This window comes from Podarcis erhardii, assembly GCF_964252035.2.
Source record: "Podarcis erhardii genome assembly, chromosome: 6".
NCBI lineage: Eukaryota > Metazoa > Chordata > Lepidosauria > Squamata > Lacertidae > Podarcis > Podarcis erhardii.
Window position 1 is genome coordinate 60789142 of NC_138510.1, and position 18548 is coordinate 60807689.

General features: G+C 41.4%; 2 protein-coding genes across 6 annotated transcripts in view; one reads left to right on the forward strand and one right to left on the reverse strand.

Moving 5' to 3' along the window:
* LOC309344643 (E3 ubiquitin-protein ligase RNF170-like) overlaps positions 1–12947 on the reverse strand; it is a 36616-nt gene extending 23669 nt beyond the window's left edge. For 2 of the 4 annotated variants that reach the window (XM_081867271.1, XM_081867267.1), the window contains exon 1: positions 12880–12947. Coding sequence is in view for 2 of the 4 variants with exons in the window: in XM_081867269.1 (XP_081723395.1) it covers positions 6183–6256 (74 nt within the window). In the remaining 2 variants the exon portion in view is untranslated. Of the gene's footprint in view, positions 1–6182; positions 6281–12340; positions 12427–12879 lie in introns of those variants that run through there. The other 2 variants (XM_081867269.1, XM_081867270.1) reach the window with 2 other exon arrangements.
* HOOK1 (hook microtubule tethering protein 1) overlaps positions 12617–18548 on the forward strand; it is a 31492-nt gene continuing 25560 nt past the window's right edge. The window contains exon 1 of one of the 2 annotated variants that reach the window (XM_081867186.1): positions 12617–12762. In XM_081867186.1, coding sequence (XP_081723312.1) covers positions 12712–12762 — 51 coding nt within the window. In that variant the 5' untranslated portion in view covers positions 12617–12711. Of the gene's footprint in view, positions 12763–13034; positions 13177–18548 lie in introns of those variants that run through there. The other variant, XM_081867187.1, reaches the window with a different exon arrangement.

Consider the following 18548-nt stretch of genomic DNA (forward strand, 5'->3'; position numbering starts at 1 on the left):
CGTGGTTAGATCCATATTTTTTTACTATAATTTTAGTTTTTTTCCTATTTAGTATAAATCCTGCCACTTTACCAAATTGTTCAATTTCTTCTAACACTTCAGTTACACTCTTCATCAGATCCTCCATCATTATTACCAAGTCATCTGCAAAGGCTTTCACTTTATATTCATTCTGACCTACTGTCACCCCTTTTATTTTCTCATTTTTCCTAATTGAATTAAGAAAGACTTCCAGAACCAGTATGAACAAGAGTGGTGAGAGCGGACATCCCTGTCTTGTACCTTTCGATATTTTCACCTCTTCCGTAATTACATTGTTCACAATCAATTTTGCTCTTTGTTCCGTATAAATTGCCATATGTTCTAAATTTTTTAACATGAAATCCCATGATATGTTATCGAATGCCTTTTCGGCATCCACAAACATCAAAATTGCTTGTTTCTCATTCCTGGCTGTCAGATATTCCAAAATATTGATTATATTCCTAACATTGTCTTTCATCTGCCTGCCTGGAAGGAAACCTGCTTGATCTTCATGAATGATTTCTTGTAGTACCTTTTTCAGTCTTTTCGCCATTATTCCTGCAAAGATTTTATAATCTGTATTCAACAATGAAATTGGCCTGTAATTCTTTACTTGTGTTAAATCCGCATCTTGCTTTGAAATAAAGGTTATAAAAGCTTCTTTCCAAGTCTCTGGTATGTCTCTTTCTTTCAAAATATTATTCATAACTTCTCTCAATGGTACCGGCAGGGTGTGTCTCAGCTCTTTATAGTAACTTGCGGTAAATCCATCTGGTCCCGGGGCCTTCCCTTTTTTCAGCTCTTTTATAATCTCTTTTATCTCTTCGTTATCAATTGGGGTGTTCAGTCTGTCTTTCTTTTCTGTCGGGATCTTTTGCACCTCTTTTTCTTTTAAAAATCTCTCTATTTTCCTCATATTGTTCTTTTCTTTCCTTCTGTACAATTGTCCATAAAAATCCAGGAATCCTTTTCTAATACCATTCGGATTATTTATCTCTTCTCCTTCCACCGTGATTTTATTGATTGTGCTTTGTTCTTTTCTTTTCTTAATTTGCCAGGCAAGCCATTTACCAGATTTATTAGCGAATTCAAAATTTCTTTGTCTTAACTTTTTAATATTCCACTCCACCTCTTTATTTATCATCATAGCAAATTGTGTTTGCAAAACCTTGATACTTTGTTTGATTTTTGAATTGTTTGGTTTTTTAATTAATTTTTGCTCATTGTCCATTATCTGTTTTAAAATTTCTTTTTTTCTTTCTCTCTGTTCTTTTTGATTGAATTCTGTTGTATAAAAAAACCTCTCATCACTGCCTTGCTTGCATCCCAAACTGTACTCATCTTCGTCCCTTTGTTACAATTGTCCACAAAGTATTCTGTCAGCTTATTTTTCGCATCTTGTACAATTTTTTGGTCGTCAAAGAGATAATCATTCATTCTCCATCTAAATGTTCTTTCTTCAAAACCTTTCATCTCCAATTTAATCATTCTGTGATCTGAAATTACTCTTGGTTGGATTTCAATTTGAAGGATTCTTGGAGTTAATTCATTAGAAATCCAAATTTGATCGATTCTCGACATTGACTGATTTGGTTCTGAATAAAATGTAAACTGTTTCTCAAGTGGATGTCTCAGTCTCCAAATATCAATCAGGTTACAATTTCTTGACATTTCAAAAAAGGTGTTGGGTAGTTTGCCTTCTTTAGTCCCTTTATCTTAGTCTGTCCATTTCTGTTGAAACTACACCGTTCATATCTCCCATCACAATTATCTTTTGGTCCATATATTCTAACAACCTTTCTTCCAAATTTTTGTAAAAATCAGTCTTATTTCCGTTAGGTGCATAGATCCCGACAATTATTAATTTTTCGCCTTGCCAGATAATCTGAACAGCAATGAGTCTCCCTTCTTCATCTTTGAAAATTTGCTGAGCTTCAATTTTACTTTTTATATACAAAACAACTCCTCTTTTCTTCTCTTTATCTGAAGATATAAATTCATTTCCAAGTCTTTTATTAATCAAAATTTTTCTATGTCTTCTTGCCACATGTGTTTCTTGTAGACAGATAATATCCAAATTTTTCTTTTTCAAATATTGTTCCACTTTGTTCTGTTTACTCCTTTCATTCATCCCATTAATATTCCAATTCCATAATTTTAACGCCATGATGTTTCCTGATTAAAAAATTTTTAAATTTATTTTTCTATAATTCATCTACTACTTCTTCCCATTCCTCGTCTGCCTTTTCTCCCTTCTTCTCCTCCTTTTCATCTGAATCCGTCCCGCCTGTGGCTCCAATTCCTCCTACTGCACCTTTCACTTCTTCTTCTGTTGTTAATTCCTTGTATTTTCTCTGAAATTTACCTATCTCCTCTGGACTGGTCAGCCTGTGTCTCTTACTTTTGTAAACAAAGGAAATCCCTTCAGGATATTCCCATCTAGATTCAATGTTATTATTCTTAAGGATTTGTACCAGGGGCTTATATGGGTCTCTTCGCTTCAACAATCTGATTGGGATGTCTTTAAAATGATCATGTAACTTCCATCAATGCATAATCTTTTTTCTCTGTTTTTCTGAAGTATCAAATTTATCATTTCTCTGTCCTTAAAAGTTATAAGACAATCTCCTGGAAATTTCCTTGATTTGATCGTTTTCACTCTCATCCTGAAAGCATTCTGCACTGTGTTTGCCACCTCTTCAAACACACTCTCTCTCTCTATATATATGTATTCCTGAGAGTCCCCCAACCTTCTGGATCAGTTTTGCAGGGGTGGGGCCACAGGGGAGAGGGAATTGGTTTGTTCCACAGTCCACAGTTTCCATTCTGCTGGTGGGTATCATTCAGTATCATCCAATAAGTGCTTAAATATATGTTGCTAGAAACAATACTAGATACATTCAAAATGTCTTGTAGGGTGAATACACATGCAAATTATACGTTTAAAAGCAATGATTAAAATAAAAACATTTTTGTGTCTTCGTTTGTACTTTTAAAATGTGGAGATGTAACCAAACATAGGAACAAAATAAACACAGCAACATTTTCTGGCAGGTTCCCATTTCATATTTGAACAGAAATAATAAATAAAGAAATATTCAGTTGTTATTTTAAAGGGGCCATTTTGCTTTAGGTGGTTTGGAAGGACTGCTTTCTTGACCTGGGAGCATAAAATGAGGACTGATAATTTCTTTTAAAAAGAAAAATCCATACTGAGCATTCTAAAGATTACTGGAGAGGAGAGTGAAGTGTGGAATATCCTGTTCTGCAGAGCAGGACTTATACTCTGTGAGAGGCTTCCACACTTACATTTTAGGACCATTTTCTTTTTGGAAACTGGCTCACATCTGGGCTCTGTGAGACAGCATCTCTCATATTGCTTGCAAACATTTAAAAAAGATGCAACTTTTTAGTCTTTTAGTCTTTCTTGTTCCTAAATTAGAAAGCTTTAGTATATTTATATTGTATATTTATATATATTTATATATTTATATATTTATATATTTATTTATATTTAAGTTATTTACAAATATAAATAACTTATATCATTGATTCAGCTGCCATCAGTAATGAAAACTCTTCAGGTAAGACAAGCCAATCAGATCTAAATTCAGGATTAGCAAGGTAGGCTGGTATACTAAAACTGTTAATGAAACCTCTTGTTTGTTCCAGATTAATTATTCTTAAATGATTTCCATCCTGCCGGGATTTGCGTTCACAACCTTTGATGCAGCTTAAAATGACTACTTAAACATGGCTGAATGAGTAGAAAACAACCAGCTTTTACAAAAGCACAGCTGACAGTTTTTAATGGGTACTTAGCCTACTCTGAGGAATCCTAAAAGCACACACGGAAAAGCCTGCAGATTATTTGCTTCTTCTATATTCATTGCACAGGCAAATCTGTCAGTGGTGCTGGCTAGAATGTCCCCAACAGCAGGTCAGTAGGCTTCCTTAAAGACGCAGGGATGTGACTAACAAAATACTCCATTTCTGCCAGAAAGTAAATTTAAAAATCTGTAGAAGAAGAGAGAGGAAAGCATTCATATAAGTGGCAGCCAGGCATCTTGTGATTAAACTCCAGAGGCTGCCAAAAGTACAAACTTGTCCTTCCCTTGATTGGAACATTAATGTAGGTCAAGGTATTTCTAATCTAGATTGGCACACAAACTTAAATCTGCTGGTTGGCTATCACATGCATTGCATCACATGTGAAGAGCTTCTACTAATGTCCATGGCCAAGAAAACCTGCTGTCTTTTATATAAGTGGTTCCAGTTCTTTTCTCTCCCACTGACTCTCACTGAGTCTTTGATGAACCAAATACAGAGAGCATTACAGTGTCTTGGCTGCACTGCCCCCATGTGTAACAGAAGTAAGGGGGATAAAGCTCAGCCTTGCAGTCTGCCAAGTCACAAGGAACTATGGTGAGTCAGCAGTTCTATTCAGCCAAGCCTGCATGTGGAACTCACATGTATTTTATTGACATCACAAGGCAGCTATTATCTCTTCCAGCCAATTCACCACATTTGTTCAGATATTTATATCTAACTAGAAATACTTAAAATAATGACACTGTCACCCTTTAGGATTCTAGGGAAGGTTTTATAAATCATTATCCTCAAAAATCTTCAACAAATCATGGACAGATTGGTATTCAACCCTGGGAATCAACCGTTAATTTCTTGAGTTTTACCAAAAATAATAGTGGGTTAAAGCTTCTGTAGACCTTGGTTTAAAATTACAGTTCTGAATCTATTAAACTGCCGGTTCTGAAGAACTGATATAACCACTTTTCAGCTTTCAGATTTCAGAACCACCCTAAACAGGAGGAAGGGCAAGGTGGAAGTAGAATAAATAAATGAGGGATATGTCACCCTTTGCACCCTTTTCTACGTGGGAAGCATTTGTAGATGGTCATATATTATAATCTACATGTCTGGTAAATTTCCATATGCATGTATCTTACTAGTAGGAAGTTCGGCACAATATGATACGTGAAGTATTGGGCTTCTCTGCGTCTCACTTAGCCAGGCTGCACAACCAGCAGCCACATGTCATGTAACGCTTACCGGACAGTGGCAATTCAGACAGCAAGTGGGAGAGCAAATGTACAGACAAAAGTTATGTGTCTAGTGAGAAGGTTCTGGCCTTGCTCCCTGGCATGTTATAGGCAGGCATTGTCATATATTCAGTCCCTTCACCTGAAGATCTATCCCATTCATTTTAAATCTAAGCTAGCATAAATATGCCTCAGCTCTTTCTCAAAATTTCACAAGTTTGTTTTCATTGGAAGTATTGCTTGAATTTAGTGTCAGTGAAAGAAATGCTCTTGTACCCAACCAGAATTAGGTGCAAACTCTGCACACAGAAAGCCATAGGTAATGTAACGGGTGGATGCACAGAACATGTTCTTGTTTATTGTCTGCCAGGGAATGTTGATTCTCTTGGTTCCAGACATGTTGATCCTAGACATGCTCTAAGAGGTGGGTCTCTTCTGGTTTAAGGTGTGGGCTGGTCTTCAGAATTTTGTACTTAGATTGGAGATACATGGTTTAAATCTCTGCTCAGCCAAGAAGCTCACCGAGTAACCATGGACCATTCCCCACCCCCATGCTCTCTCACACGACAGCTTTGCAGAAAAAATGCAATAATTGCATACAATGCACAATTGATGAAGCACTGTCTTGACACTAGATTCAGAGAACTGTTGTGCAAACTTGTGAATACCTGTGGTTTTGTGCATTCACAAGTCAAGCTGTAAGCGATATGCGAGTTAAACTATGCATTTGTGCAGTATTAAAACATTGCTACTAAAATCTCCATATCTGGCACCAGCTGAGAGACCTCCTCAAGGCGTTTACCTAATTCAAGACAAACGCTAATGTTATAACCAGTCGGAGATAACTTTTCTCTTTGAAAAGCAATTATCAGAATAATTAAGAAATAAGGCTAACACAAAACTACTGCAATGGAGCAGAAGTTAAATAGTTAAATCTCTGGAATGGAAACCAGCACCACCCGCCCTGTTATTTGTTTCATTTATAACATTTACAGGCTACCCTTCCTCCACAAAGCCCAGGGAAGTAAACATGGTCCACCTCCCCTTTGTTACCCTCACAACAACCCTGCAAAGAAAGACTGTGAAATAGTAACTGACCCAAGTTCACCCAGTGATTTGAACCCTGGTTTCCCCAGCCTTTGTCTGCAGACTGCTGCACTTGTCTCTTTCATTTTAAGTTTTCCAGGGAAGGAAACCTAAAAAAGAAATCTGATGTTAGTAGTGAAATAGAAGAGAAATATGATTTTTGTCTTCCATGTTGTTTTGATAGTAAACAAGCTGTAATTATACAGCTACCTGTGGTGACTAGGCTGTTTTGCCAGATATTACCATGCAGAGAGGTGAGGCGAGTTCAGCGGCAGCAGTTCAGCTCATCTGCTCATCGAGCTCTCCTGTCACAGAATATTCTCACTTGCTGGAAGCAGAAGAAAGAGGGAACAGATTGTGCCACCCCTTGGGGCCCAACAAACTGACACTCTTTTGGAACAGAATTGATGGCAGCCTGTAAGGAAGGTATATAATCTATCCTGTTTACAATCTGAAGAGCAAAAGAAAGAAAAAAGAAAAGGGAGGGTTAGGGATGATTGGGGGGGGGGATAAAAGCGTGCTTACAGGCTTGCTAAAAACAAATTACAGGAAGAGCTTGACATTTCTAAATGGAGGGAAGGGAATGCTGTACATTCTCTTCTCTAGAATGCATACCTTTTGCAAGTCCCGTCTACTGTTGGCATGCAAAATACATTTTTTGTTTTTGTTTTCTTGGTACTGTACTTGAACGCCCATATTCCAGATGACCACTCTAAGGTCATCAGAAACAAGGTGTTCAGTGTTGCAGCACCTGCCTGATGAGACTCCCTCTCTACTGATACTAGAGAAGCACCAACAGTATTGATTAAAGCCATTCACTTAATCCTAAATGTTTTATATTGTTTTTTTATGTCTTATTCTTTTGTTATATGCCTCTCTGATTTTCTTTAATGCTAAGCATTATATGCATTTAATAATTTTCAAGTGAAGATCATTATCAAATTTGGATTTGAAATAGTTTTTCTGTGTGGGAATTGTTTTTATCAAGGTTTTTTTCTTTTACTGTGAAATCATTTTCTTTTTAAAAATATATTTTTATTATTTTTTTTAACATATCATTTCCAACAGTCATTTAACACAATTTCTTATCTTCTACAATATTTTGGACTTCCGTCGTCTACCTCTGAAGATTTTCCATTCTTAATCACTTAATCTGCATTTCTTAATTTTCCTATTGTTTTTAATTATCTTTAACTAATATGTCTCTTCATAATCTTCCTTCAATATTTCGCATAATCCTCCTTACAAAACACTGTGAAATCATTTCCAATATATTTTGTGGTAAGCAATTCATAAATGGAATCAAATAAATGAAGTGGGATAAAACTGTAAGACTGCAGTTCTCCTTTTGCTTTCTACATAATCAGCAAGTCAGAGATCCTGCCCGCTGCCCAAAAACCTTGATCCTAATAGAGATCTTTTTATATGCCTGTTGTCTTTGTCCATGGAGTTTTCTTGGCAGGGATACTGGAGTGGCTTGCCGGTTCCTGCTCCAGGTGGATCACGTTTGGTTAAAACTCTCCACTATGACCTGTCCATCTAGGGTGCCCTACTTGGCATAGTTCATAACTTCTCTGAGTTATTCAAGCCCCTTCGCCACGGCAAGGCAGTGATCCATGAAGGGGAGGCAGTGATCCATGAAGGGATCTTCATGGATCTTCTTGAGAAGAGAAGACTCCCTGGAAAAGACCCTGATGTTGGGAAAGATGGAGGGCACAAGGAGAAGGGGACAACAGAGGACGAGATGGTTGGACAGTGTTCTCGAAGCTACCAGCATGAGTTTGACCCAACTGCAGGAGGCAGTGGAAGACAGGAGTGCCTGGCATGCTCTGGTCCAGGGGGTCATGAAGAGTCGGACACGACTAAACGACTAAACAACAACAACAACAGAGATCTTGGTCAGGAAAGCTTAGCCCATTTGAAGTTATTTCAGTCAATAAGATCTTTATTGCTGTGTTTCAAGTCACTTTTTCACGTTGATGAACATACCAGCGAGCGGATGGGGATGTCTTCACCTGATGCACATTACCTGATTTGTTTCTCTGTGCCTATTCAAGGACACTGTCACCTGCACATGTGCAATTCAGCTTTGCACCTCAGCTTAACGACGCCTTATGTTTTCATATTGGACAGAAGCTGGGTTGCGGGGGGGGGGGCGGATGCATCAAACAGCAGAATTTCTCAAGAAACTACAGAATGCATATGGATACGGGATTTATGTGGCTAATGTCATGGGTACTCAGCTTCTTTTTTCCATATTTTATTTTCAATTTTCAATAATTTTACAATTTAACATCCAACTTACTTACTTATTCATCCCTTCTAGACTTCCCCCTACCCCACCCCTGGTTTCCAATTTCTCCCCTTTATTACCTTACACATCTTTAGTTTTCCGTTCAGTTACAAGTCCATTGATAACCCTAATTCACATTACTTCGTAGATGCTATGTCAATTCTGCTAATGGTTTTTAAGTCTTTACAGTGGACCTTAAGATAGTCTATAAATTTAGTCTAGTCTTGTATAAACTTTTTTTTTCATCTTGGTCCCGGATTTTTACGGTCATCTTGTGTACTCAGCTTCAAACACCAGCGGTGGGATAACACTGGGGCCAGGGTAAATGGTAATGTGTACAGCAGGCGTAAGCAACCTTTTTAAGCCGTGGGCCAGTCCACCGTCCCTCAGACCATGTGGTGGGCCGGACTATATTTGGGGGGGGGGGAATATGAATGAATTCCTATGCCCCACAAATAACCCAGAGATGAATTTTAAATAAAAGGACACATTATACTCATGTAAAAACACGCTGATTCCCGGACCGTCCGCGGGCCGGATTGAGAAGGTGATTGGGCCGCATCTGGCCCCTGGGCCTTAGGTTGCCTACCCCTGGTGTACAGCTTAGAGTAACAAATATCTTCACCCCACTAGGGAAGAAAATGGCTCTCCAGCTTGATCTGCGTTCCTGGCCACAGATGCATTCCTGTGCTCCTCGTTGTGCTCAGTTGAAACAGGCTCATACTTTCTCTGACCCATTAAGAGAGGCTGCAGAGGAAGCACAAATGTCTCCACTACCGCTTGTTGGCCAACGTGCTACAAGAGATGCAAGTATATGCTGCAGCTCTAGCCAACACGCAAATCCTGCACAGTGATGTACCTTTGGGTTTCCTACAAGAAGAGTGCACTACCAGACTCAACCACAGGGTGGCTTTTGTTTTTCTCTACAGCCTTACTCGCTTCAGTGTAAACCCCATGGCCAGTGGAACTGACTAATGAAGAAATGTAAGAATGTAAAAAAACACACAACTAGAACAGGCTCCACTAGTCCACCATCCTGTTCTCACAGTGGCCAACCAGGTCCCTATGTGAAGCCTGAAAGCAGGACCTGGGTGTACAAGCAGACTTACACAGAGTTGCATCAGCATTATTCATGACTAGGATCCATCATTGCATCATTCTAAGTGTGGTGATATTAGCCCAGGGGTCAGCAAACGTTTTCCGGAGGGGGCTGATCTACTGTCTCTCAGACCTTGTGGGGGGGCCGGACTATATTTTGGGGAAAAAAAACACCCCACCGACTCTCCCCCCCCCCTTCTCCACAGCACCAGACAAGCCCCGGTGACTGCTTACCTGTGCCTTGCAAGCAGCAGGGGCTGGTAGTGGTGGCGGCAGCACAATGAGCAGCTCAAAAGGGCTGCCTACGGAGAGGGGCTGCTTAAAATGGCGCTCAACAAAGCCCAGCCCCCTTCCTCCTCTAGGCAGGGCAGGGAGAAGCCAGGAGGAGGGAGGGAGGAGGCACCGCTGGTGTGTGTGTGGGGGGGGAATGGTGCAGCCCTAACAATCAGAATCAGATCCACGCCAATCCACGCGGCGATTCCCAGACCGTCCGCGGGCCAGATCCAGAAGGCAATTGGTCCAGATCCGGCCTCGGGCCTTAGTTTGCTGACCCATGTATTAGCCAATAAAAATAGCCTGACCAGCCTATGTTAAAACTAAATGAAACCAAACCCAAGAGCAATTCTGAGAGCGACAAGAGTGTTGAATCACCTGGGGCAGAATCTGGGCCCATTGTACACATATTCCATGTATGGGGAAATCTCAGGGTTATAGGAATGCCACAATAGTTCACATCATTTCCTAATGCCTCTCATATTCTAGTAGTTTCTTGGTGCTATTTCTTGTCCTTGTCCAGTTTTAAGATTTTGTATTTTGAATTATCCTATTGGCTTAAGCTGTACTTGATTTTTTTCAGTTAATTTTCTCACATCCCTAAGCCCCAGTGAAACATTGGCATTCACATCTTTCACTGTAATCACCGTGACCACTTTGGTTGCCTAGTTCCAGCAACTGTATGACCTACTTTTTTGAGACTAGACTGTGTACGGCGGCTCATAATGAAATCAATTGAAGTTGTCAGTCGGTACACAACTGAAAATCATGCCCAGGCTGTCCCAGATCAGCCACCCCAGATGAGTGTGATTGAAGAAGATCACTAGCTGAATAGGATAAGACAGCGAGGTCCCTGTGATGCTGTAGGGCAATTAACTGAGGTGAATTTTTCTTCAGTGGCTGGGAGAACTGTGAATGTAGTGTAGTCAAAAGTAAAGCTTACAGGACAGCTGTTGAGAGCTGCAGAAATGCAATCTTTCCTGCTCAGAAACAAGATGCTGATCCATACTGGGGAATTATGTTGTGAACAGATCCTGGGCTGCCATTATCAAATATGTGTTTTGCCTTAAAGGTTAGTTTGTAGTCTGAGAAATCTGGGCTTAACCCCCCAATTCCACATGTAGAAAGCTGCAATTCTTCTCTATAATTTCTCCATTATTTTGTATGAGAATACTCGTAAATTTATCTGAATCAAGGAACCATGGGCGTAGCCAGGTGCAGGGGGGTAGCTGCCCCCCCATCCAAGTAAATAAATAAAAATACTTAACTAACCTACCAATTGTGTTGAAGATAACTCAGTTCTGCCCCACCCCCAAACATAAAGCCTGCCCCCCTAAGATAAATCCTGGCTATGCCCATGGAAGGAATTGGAAGTCTTAAGGAAAGGGGTGCTAAGGAGCAATGAAATGAAAAAAGATAACCATACCTTTGTTCTTCTGGCACTGAAACTAAAAATGCTTTCCATTTTTTATGCTTACGGGATACTGGATTTGTATATCATACTGTAGTGGTACTTTGCTTTTTATGCACATTTAAAACCAGGGGTGAGGTGTGTGTGTGGGGGGAGAGAGACTCCTGTATGATTAACAGGTGCATAAGCATGCTTTTGAGTTCCTAAAAATTCAGATTAGATACTAAAATTTAAGAAGAATTTAAGATTTAAGTTTTGTTTTGACACTGTGCAAGGGTGAAAAGCAAGACGGTCTTTGGCGGCAATCTTTTTTTTTCTTTCATAGCATCATAAAGTTGCAGAATTGTAGAGTTGGAAGGGACCCCGCGGATCACCTCCTGCAATGCAAGAATCTCAGCTAAAGCATCCACGACAGCCTCCCTTTTTCATTTCTGCTTTGTTTAGCATCGAGCCAAATGGATGAGTTTGGAAGAACCCCCGTTTCTTTGCTTGGTCGTTAAGGTACTTATGAAGGCAGTAACTGTAATGCTCTAGTCCTCAGCTGCCCGCGAAGGACCCAGGCAGCGGCGGGAGCGACTACTAAACAGTTCGAGGCAGGAACAGGAAACGTTTCCAAAGTTTTGGAAGGCGGGTGCCTGAGGCGGTGCTAGGCTGCCGTGTGAACGCGGGTGTTTCATAGAATCGGAGAGCTGGAAGGGACCCTGACGGTCATCTAGTCGAACCCCCTGCAATGCAGAAATGTGCAGCTGTCCCCTGCGGGGATCGAACCTGCAACCTTGGCGTTATTAGCACCTGAACAGCTGAGCTGGTTGGTGGGGAATCCCGGGGAGAAAATTTCCTCCAAAGGACGGCGGTGAAAAAGTGAAACGGCGCAAGAGCATAGAAAGGAAGAGAAGAGACGTCCCACTAAGCTATGACAGCAATGGGTGGAGCGCGGTGGATGCGCGCATGGATGCAATAATACGCTCCCCGCCCCCCCCCCCCCCCTGCGCGCCAGCCACAGCATAACTGGGTCAGAGAGGAATCCTCCTCGGCGCACTTTCCACCCTCCTCCTGCAGGTGGCGCCATAGCAACGCCCGGCTGCGGCTGCTTACCAACCTTCCGCGGCCGCCACCTTGATTGGGCCAGAACGCCTCGCTTACGCGGTCCCGGGGGAAAAAAATAACCCACAACGCAGCGCCGGCTTGGTTCACCCCCCCCCCGCACCCCCCCGCTCAGGATTGGCCAGCCGGCGCGTCAAACAGCCAAGAGGAGGGCCCTGGCCGAGGGGGCGGGGTACGAGGCCGAGGCAGATGGAGAGGCGGGTGTCAGGGTTCAGGTGACACAAGCGGCGGCCGCCGGGCACGTAACTTGCGCATTGTTCCGGGCGTAAGTGAGGTTGGTGCATTGTGCGTTCCGCAGAAGAGCGCGGCGGCGGCGGCGCTGCTGCTGCTGCTGAGGGGAGAAGAAAACCGCCGCCGTCGCCATGGAAGGGAAGCCGGGCGAGCAGCCGCTGTGCGACAGCCTCATTCTCTGGGCAAGTGAGGGGAGGCCGGGCTCGGAGAGGGGGAGGGCGGGTCGTCGGTTGGAGGGTCGGTCGCTTCGCCTGTCACCATCCCGCCCGCCTCGCCCTCCGCCTGCCCCTTCCTCTCACCTGCCGCCCCGTCGTCTCAGGTGATGGCGGCGCTTCTCTGGGGCCGAAGGGAGCTCGAGTCCAGGCGGGAGTTCGCGGCTGCTGCTTCCCACCACCCCGAAGAAGCAGCCAGAAGACTTTTGCTCCGCGGGGCTCGGAGCCTGACACCTCACCCGCTGCAAACTGTGGAGCCCTCCTCCTCCTCTGCTCGCTTTCCTTATGCCCCATTTCTGTAATGCAGGCGCCCTTACGTAACAGCGCACCGATTCTTTTAGCAACCTTTGAGCACGTGCCATGTTGGTACAAGCCTTGTACGCGGTATGTACAGTTGAGTGTATGTAAGTGTTCACGGCCACTTATCCATAGAGCAGCTAAGGATGGGGTCCTTTCCCCGCTGTGGGCCGGCCCACCCAGTAGGCAAGGTGGGACGACTGGCCTCAGGTGGCAGGATCCACAGGGACAGCAGATCCCAATGTCCAGCTTTCTCCCGCCCTTGTTCCTGATGTAGGTCTTCCTGATGTAGATCTTCCCTCACCCATTCCTTCTTGACATCAGAAGAAGTAGGGTGGCATTTCAGGACCCGCCTGAAGTGCTGAAATGTCTTGGGCTGGCCCTGCCATAATGTACAATCAGTCAGTATGTTCAGTTCAGTCACATAAACGAATCTGATGTGTGGCCCAGATTACACCTTATTTACCCAAACGTATGCTTCATTCAGTGCAGTTTCCTCCCCAATACTGCCGCCATGCACCTTATCTCTGTGCATGTTTTTTCAATGTGTTTATCATTGAGTTCAAGTAAATATGCCAGGAGCAGTTTATATAATTGTGCATGTTGCTAAGGAGCCAGCTTACAAGAGGATTTTTGCTTCTGTCTAATATATGATGAGGAAGTTGGCAGTCCTGCTTCATCAAAACCAAAGGTCATTTCAAGAATCCCTTATGCCATGCATCATGAAGACCGAGGAGTGCTCGGTGATCAAAGGTTGATAGTGACAATGTATTCTTATATGGGTTAAACTGAACTTCGCTGTAACTTAGAGTACTAACTTTATTAAATTGCCACCGGAAAAACAATCAATTGAAAAATAAGCTGCCATAACAAACAAATATATTTTAAAGGTAATAGTATATTTATCTAGGTCATGGAGCAAGAGACAAATCTAGTCTGGAAATCTGGAAACCTTAGCAGTTTCTTGTGTTAAAACACACATTTTGGAGTTTTATTACTAGCAATCATAAGTGGGGACGAGAGAAAAAGAAGTAGTCCCCATGCTCTCCACTTTTTTTTTCATATAGGTGGCTTTTGGATAGATTGATGGGAATATAAAGTAATGGACAAAACATAAAGCTACTACTCTTGTTAGTATATTATCTTTCATTTCAACCAGAACCAATGTACTGTCAGATATTAAAAAAGTGTGCCCATTACTTGCAGTGCCACTGATTAAATGTGCACAAGTTCATTGCCTACAAGGAACTGTGTTGTAGAGGGTGAGATGAAGAAAATGGAGTGAGGGGTCGTGATGATCATTCATGTCCAACCAATAACAGTGCATGGAGGTGGGTACGTAGCCCCCTTCATCCACTGTTTTGGGGGTCTAGGTCAGAGGAGGGTTTTTAAAAATCTGAAGGCCACATTTTCTCATGGATCTGCATAGCAGCTAGCAGCTTTTCAAAGGCAAAAGTGAGTGGAGCTTTGGATTTGACTCTTACTTTTCTACAGTAGGTTACAGTCCAGGATTACAAAAGTCAGGGGTTTACACACCCACCACATCTCCCTAACTTATGTACAGGGAAGAATAAGGCAGCATCACACTTAAGGGATACTTCTAGTCAGGGCTGGTGAGGAGTGTGGCCTGGGGAAAGTCCTGGAAATTTGAGGTTCCCCATCCCTGCCCTAGACTAAAGGGAAGCAAGACATTAGGACTCTAGTATCAGCCTGATGGCTACATGGCAGCACAGCTGTAGCTCTTGATCTTCCCGTCTCCATCCCTTAAATACCAATTTATGTTTGTAAGCCTGGAATACTCCCCAGGTATACAGAAGCCGCCCTTCTTTCTGGAAGATCCCATTTCACTGACTGGTGCAGTGTCACTTGGCTTCCATAATATCAAAGGGAATGGTCATCCTTTGCTGCTTTGTGTTGGCTGTTCAACAATTTTCTTCCCCAAGTTTCTGAAGCTTAACATTATTTACAGCCATATGTTGCTCCAGTCTGTGCAGCTTTAATTCTCCTTAATGATTTGCTCTTGATGAAGAAATAAAGAGATTTTTATTTGAAGGAATTCTTATTAGATAACTGAAACCTAAAGCTGTGTGATTAGCAGAAAGAGTTCAAGTGCCTGCCCATATTAATTGCTACAGTCGTGGTATATACTCTTTGAGGCATCTTTTCTGTACCTACCATACTGAGAGTTACCACTTTGAACAGGAGAAAAACTCTCTGTTTCAGCTTAGCTTCCTTGTGAAACTTAAACCAGACACCTGAACTTCCATTTTCCTCTTGATTTCTCAGGATCAGGTTTGCACCCCATCTGTTTGCAGCTGCACAGATTTAGCCACATTTTCTTCTAGGTATAAATTAAACCATTAGACTACTGAAATGTGCTGTATATGGTGCTACCCTTGTACCTGGTTCAGAAGCTGTAGCTGGTGCAAAACCCACCTGCTAGGGTGTTTAATGGGTAACCCTAATTTTTGGCATACTACACTAGTGTAAGAATGTCTGCACTGGCTTACTTTTAAGCTACAAGGGAGTTCAAAATTTGGTTGCTGACATTTAAAGTCCTAAACAACTTGAGACCAGGATATCTAGCAGACCACCTCCTCCAGTCCAGGTGAACTTTAAGATCACCTGAGGATACTTTTCTGATCATACCACAACCAGCATATTGTCATTTTAGTTGAATTAAGTATTTCCCGATATTGCATATTTCTCCCAAATTGCATTTTCTATGATACAGTTCAAAGGATCTCCTTTAATAAACAGAAGGGGAGAGACTTAGAATAGAACTGCAGTTTAAATTATTTATGGAAAATGACTAGCATTCACATATTTTTGTTTGCTTATCTATATCATTTGCACAGCTGTCCTAAGGAATACAATATTTAAAATGTAATGATATGGTTGCATGCCATCCCAATCTCCGAGCGGTACAAGATTCCAGGGATTCCAGGCATTTGCTCAGAGCCCTGTTTAATTGGAATGAGTGACAGCAGAGATTCTGGTGTCTTTAGGATACAGTATATGGTTTATTTACACATATTTACAACTTGAGCCCAATACTTACAAAAAAACTGGCAACAGTGTTTCTTTCCTAAGTATTTCCCCCCCCTCTTTCCTTATTTTTAACAAAATATTATTACTACGTAAGCTTTAGTTATTTTAAAAACACCAACATACTGATAATTCCTATTGAAACACAGTACCAGTATTTTGAAATATTATTGTGCTGATTTGAATCATAGTGTATAATTCCAGGCTCTTTTATTGTGCATATTGTCTTGCTGATCAGTACCTCCCATCATTTATACTGCATTATTAAGAAATACTACTGAACTATACACCACAAATCAAATACTGCATTCATCACAAAAACAGAATAGCTTGTTTTTATTTTCCTTCAGAGTTCCTGGAATAGCAAAACCATGAACAAGTTTTCTGTAAAGATATGTTCATGTGGTTGACACCTAGTGGATAAAAGATGGAAGTGCTTCTTTAGAAAAGTTTGAGTTGAGCATGCTAGGCCTGTGCTTTTAGGAGTGGTTCCAAGATGGATCCCAGACCCAGAAACCATGACATGAAGCCAGCTGTTGTTTCGTCTTATTGGTGTAGCCTACATACATTGTATTTTCCTTGCATATATATTTCTGGGTACAGTTGGAAGTTGTTTTACCAAGTGAAACTTGTAGCCAATGAATATCATAAGGAATAAAGTTGTGATCATTGTTGTCTGTCCAGCTTTAAGAACCTAGCAGCTGCATTTTTGTGCAAATTTTGTTGAAAAGTCAGTATTTAAAGATAGATCCTTACAGTGCACTAATCTAGTTGAAAAGTTCAAGATTATTGAATCAGTCTTCAGAAGCAAAAAGAAAAAGTATGGCTGTCAAAGACTTGATTCATGCTTCACTTAATGCCGTATAAAGCACAGTTGTGGTCTACAGGAACACCCTTCTTAAATTACATAACCTTAATAAATATGTTCAGGAATGCAACCTAGGACTGTCTTCTGCAACTTGTTCATAACAGAACTCTCACACTGAAGCCCTTACTTTCAAGTTAGCAATAGTTCTCTAGATGGTATCCAACAAAATCATACTAAACTTTTTTTATATATTTTTGTAAATTACTTAGAAGGTGGTGTGGGTTTGTTTTTACAATCAGGTGGTGTATAAATTTTGTTAAATCCATACTTTGAATAGACCCATTGAAATCAGTTAAATTACTCATATTTATTTCAGTTTATTTATTTATTAAGTATGACTAGGTTTGAACCCTTTATGTACAAATGTATTTGTTTTAATGATTCCCTTTGCCTAAGAAAAAATCCTGCTCTCTTAATAATAATAGACCTTTATATGAATTTGAGATTGTTCATTTTGCTTCGCTTAAGTTATCTAAGTAGCCTTCCAACAGCTGTGCAAGATAGGTCAGCATTAACCTTTCTTGCAAACAGGGAAGTGATTTGTAACTCCCTGTATCACATAGAGATACCTTTTTGGGGTGTCTAACCTAAGCAGCAGTCTGGTTGTAGATTTCTGAAAAGAAAAGGAAGAATTTGCTGGCAAACATTCCATCAGTACAGGCACTTCAGCTTTCCAGACACAACTATCCCCCCTTTTCCTCCTGCATGCTCTTCTGGGGGTTCTCCTGATCCCTCCATGCCAATTTCAGGGGCGTGGGGAAGACACGGAGGGGGAGTCTGTTGTGCTGTTTGAAGTCCTTGCACAGGCATCAGGTCACATCCACACCATACATTTGAAGCTCATTCCCCACCTACAAAGAATTGTGGGAACTATGGTTTATTAAGCTATGTGAAGGGAAAACTACAGTTTCCTGGATTCTTTGGGAGAAACTGTTTTAAATGTATTGTGCGGCTGTTTCACTGGGCTTACTCTTAGTGTGTGATTTGCACATGAGGGGTTTGCTGTGAGTACCATTCATCTGGATATCAATATATAGTGAATCTTGCTTAGGTTGAATAAAAAGTGTTTCCAGCCAAACTGCTTGCTATACTCAGCATTCAGACTGCCTTGTGACACAGGCAGGTGATTGGTCTACTATCTTATTTATACACATACTTAATGTGATAGGATTATTTTGGATTATTGTACTGTGCTCTATGTAGGCCTGCCCTTAAAGACAGCCCAGAAACTTCAGTTAGTGCAGAATATGGCCTTCCATATGATGACCACGGCAGCCAGCAGGGATTACATTACACAGATCCTAAAATATTTTTGGTGATTGCTTATTTATTTCTGGGCTGAATTTAAGGTGCTGGTGTTGACTTATAAATTCCTAAATGATTTGGGGGCCAGGTATCTGAAGGAGTGCCTCTCTCTCTGTCAGCCTGCCTGGTTCCTTCTCATTGTTCCACAACCAAGGGTGATACATCAGATGGTAACGAGGACTAGGATCTTCTCCACAGTGGAACTGCAATTAAGGAATGCCCTCCTTTGGATGTATGG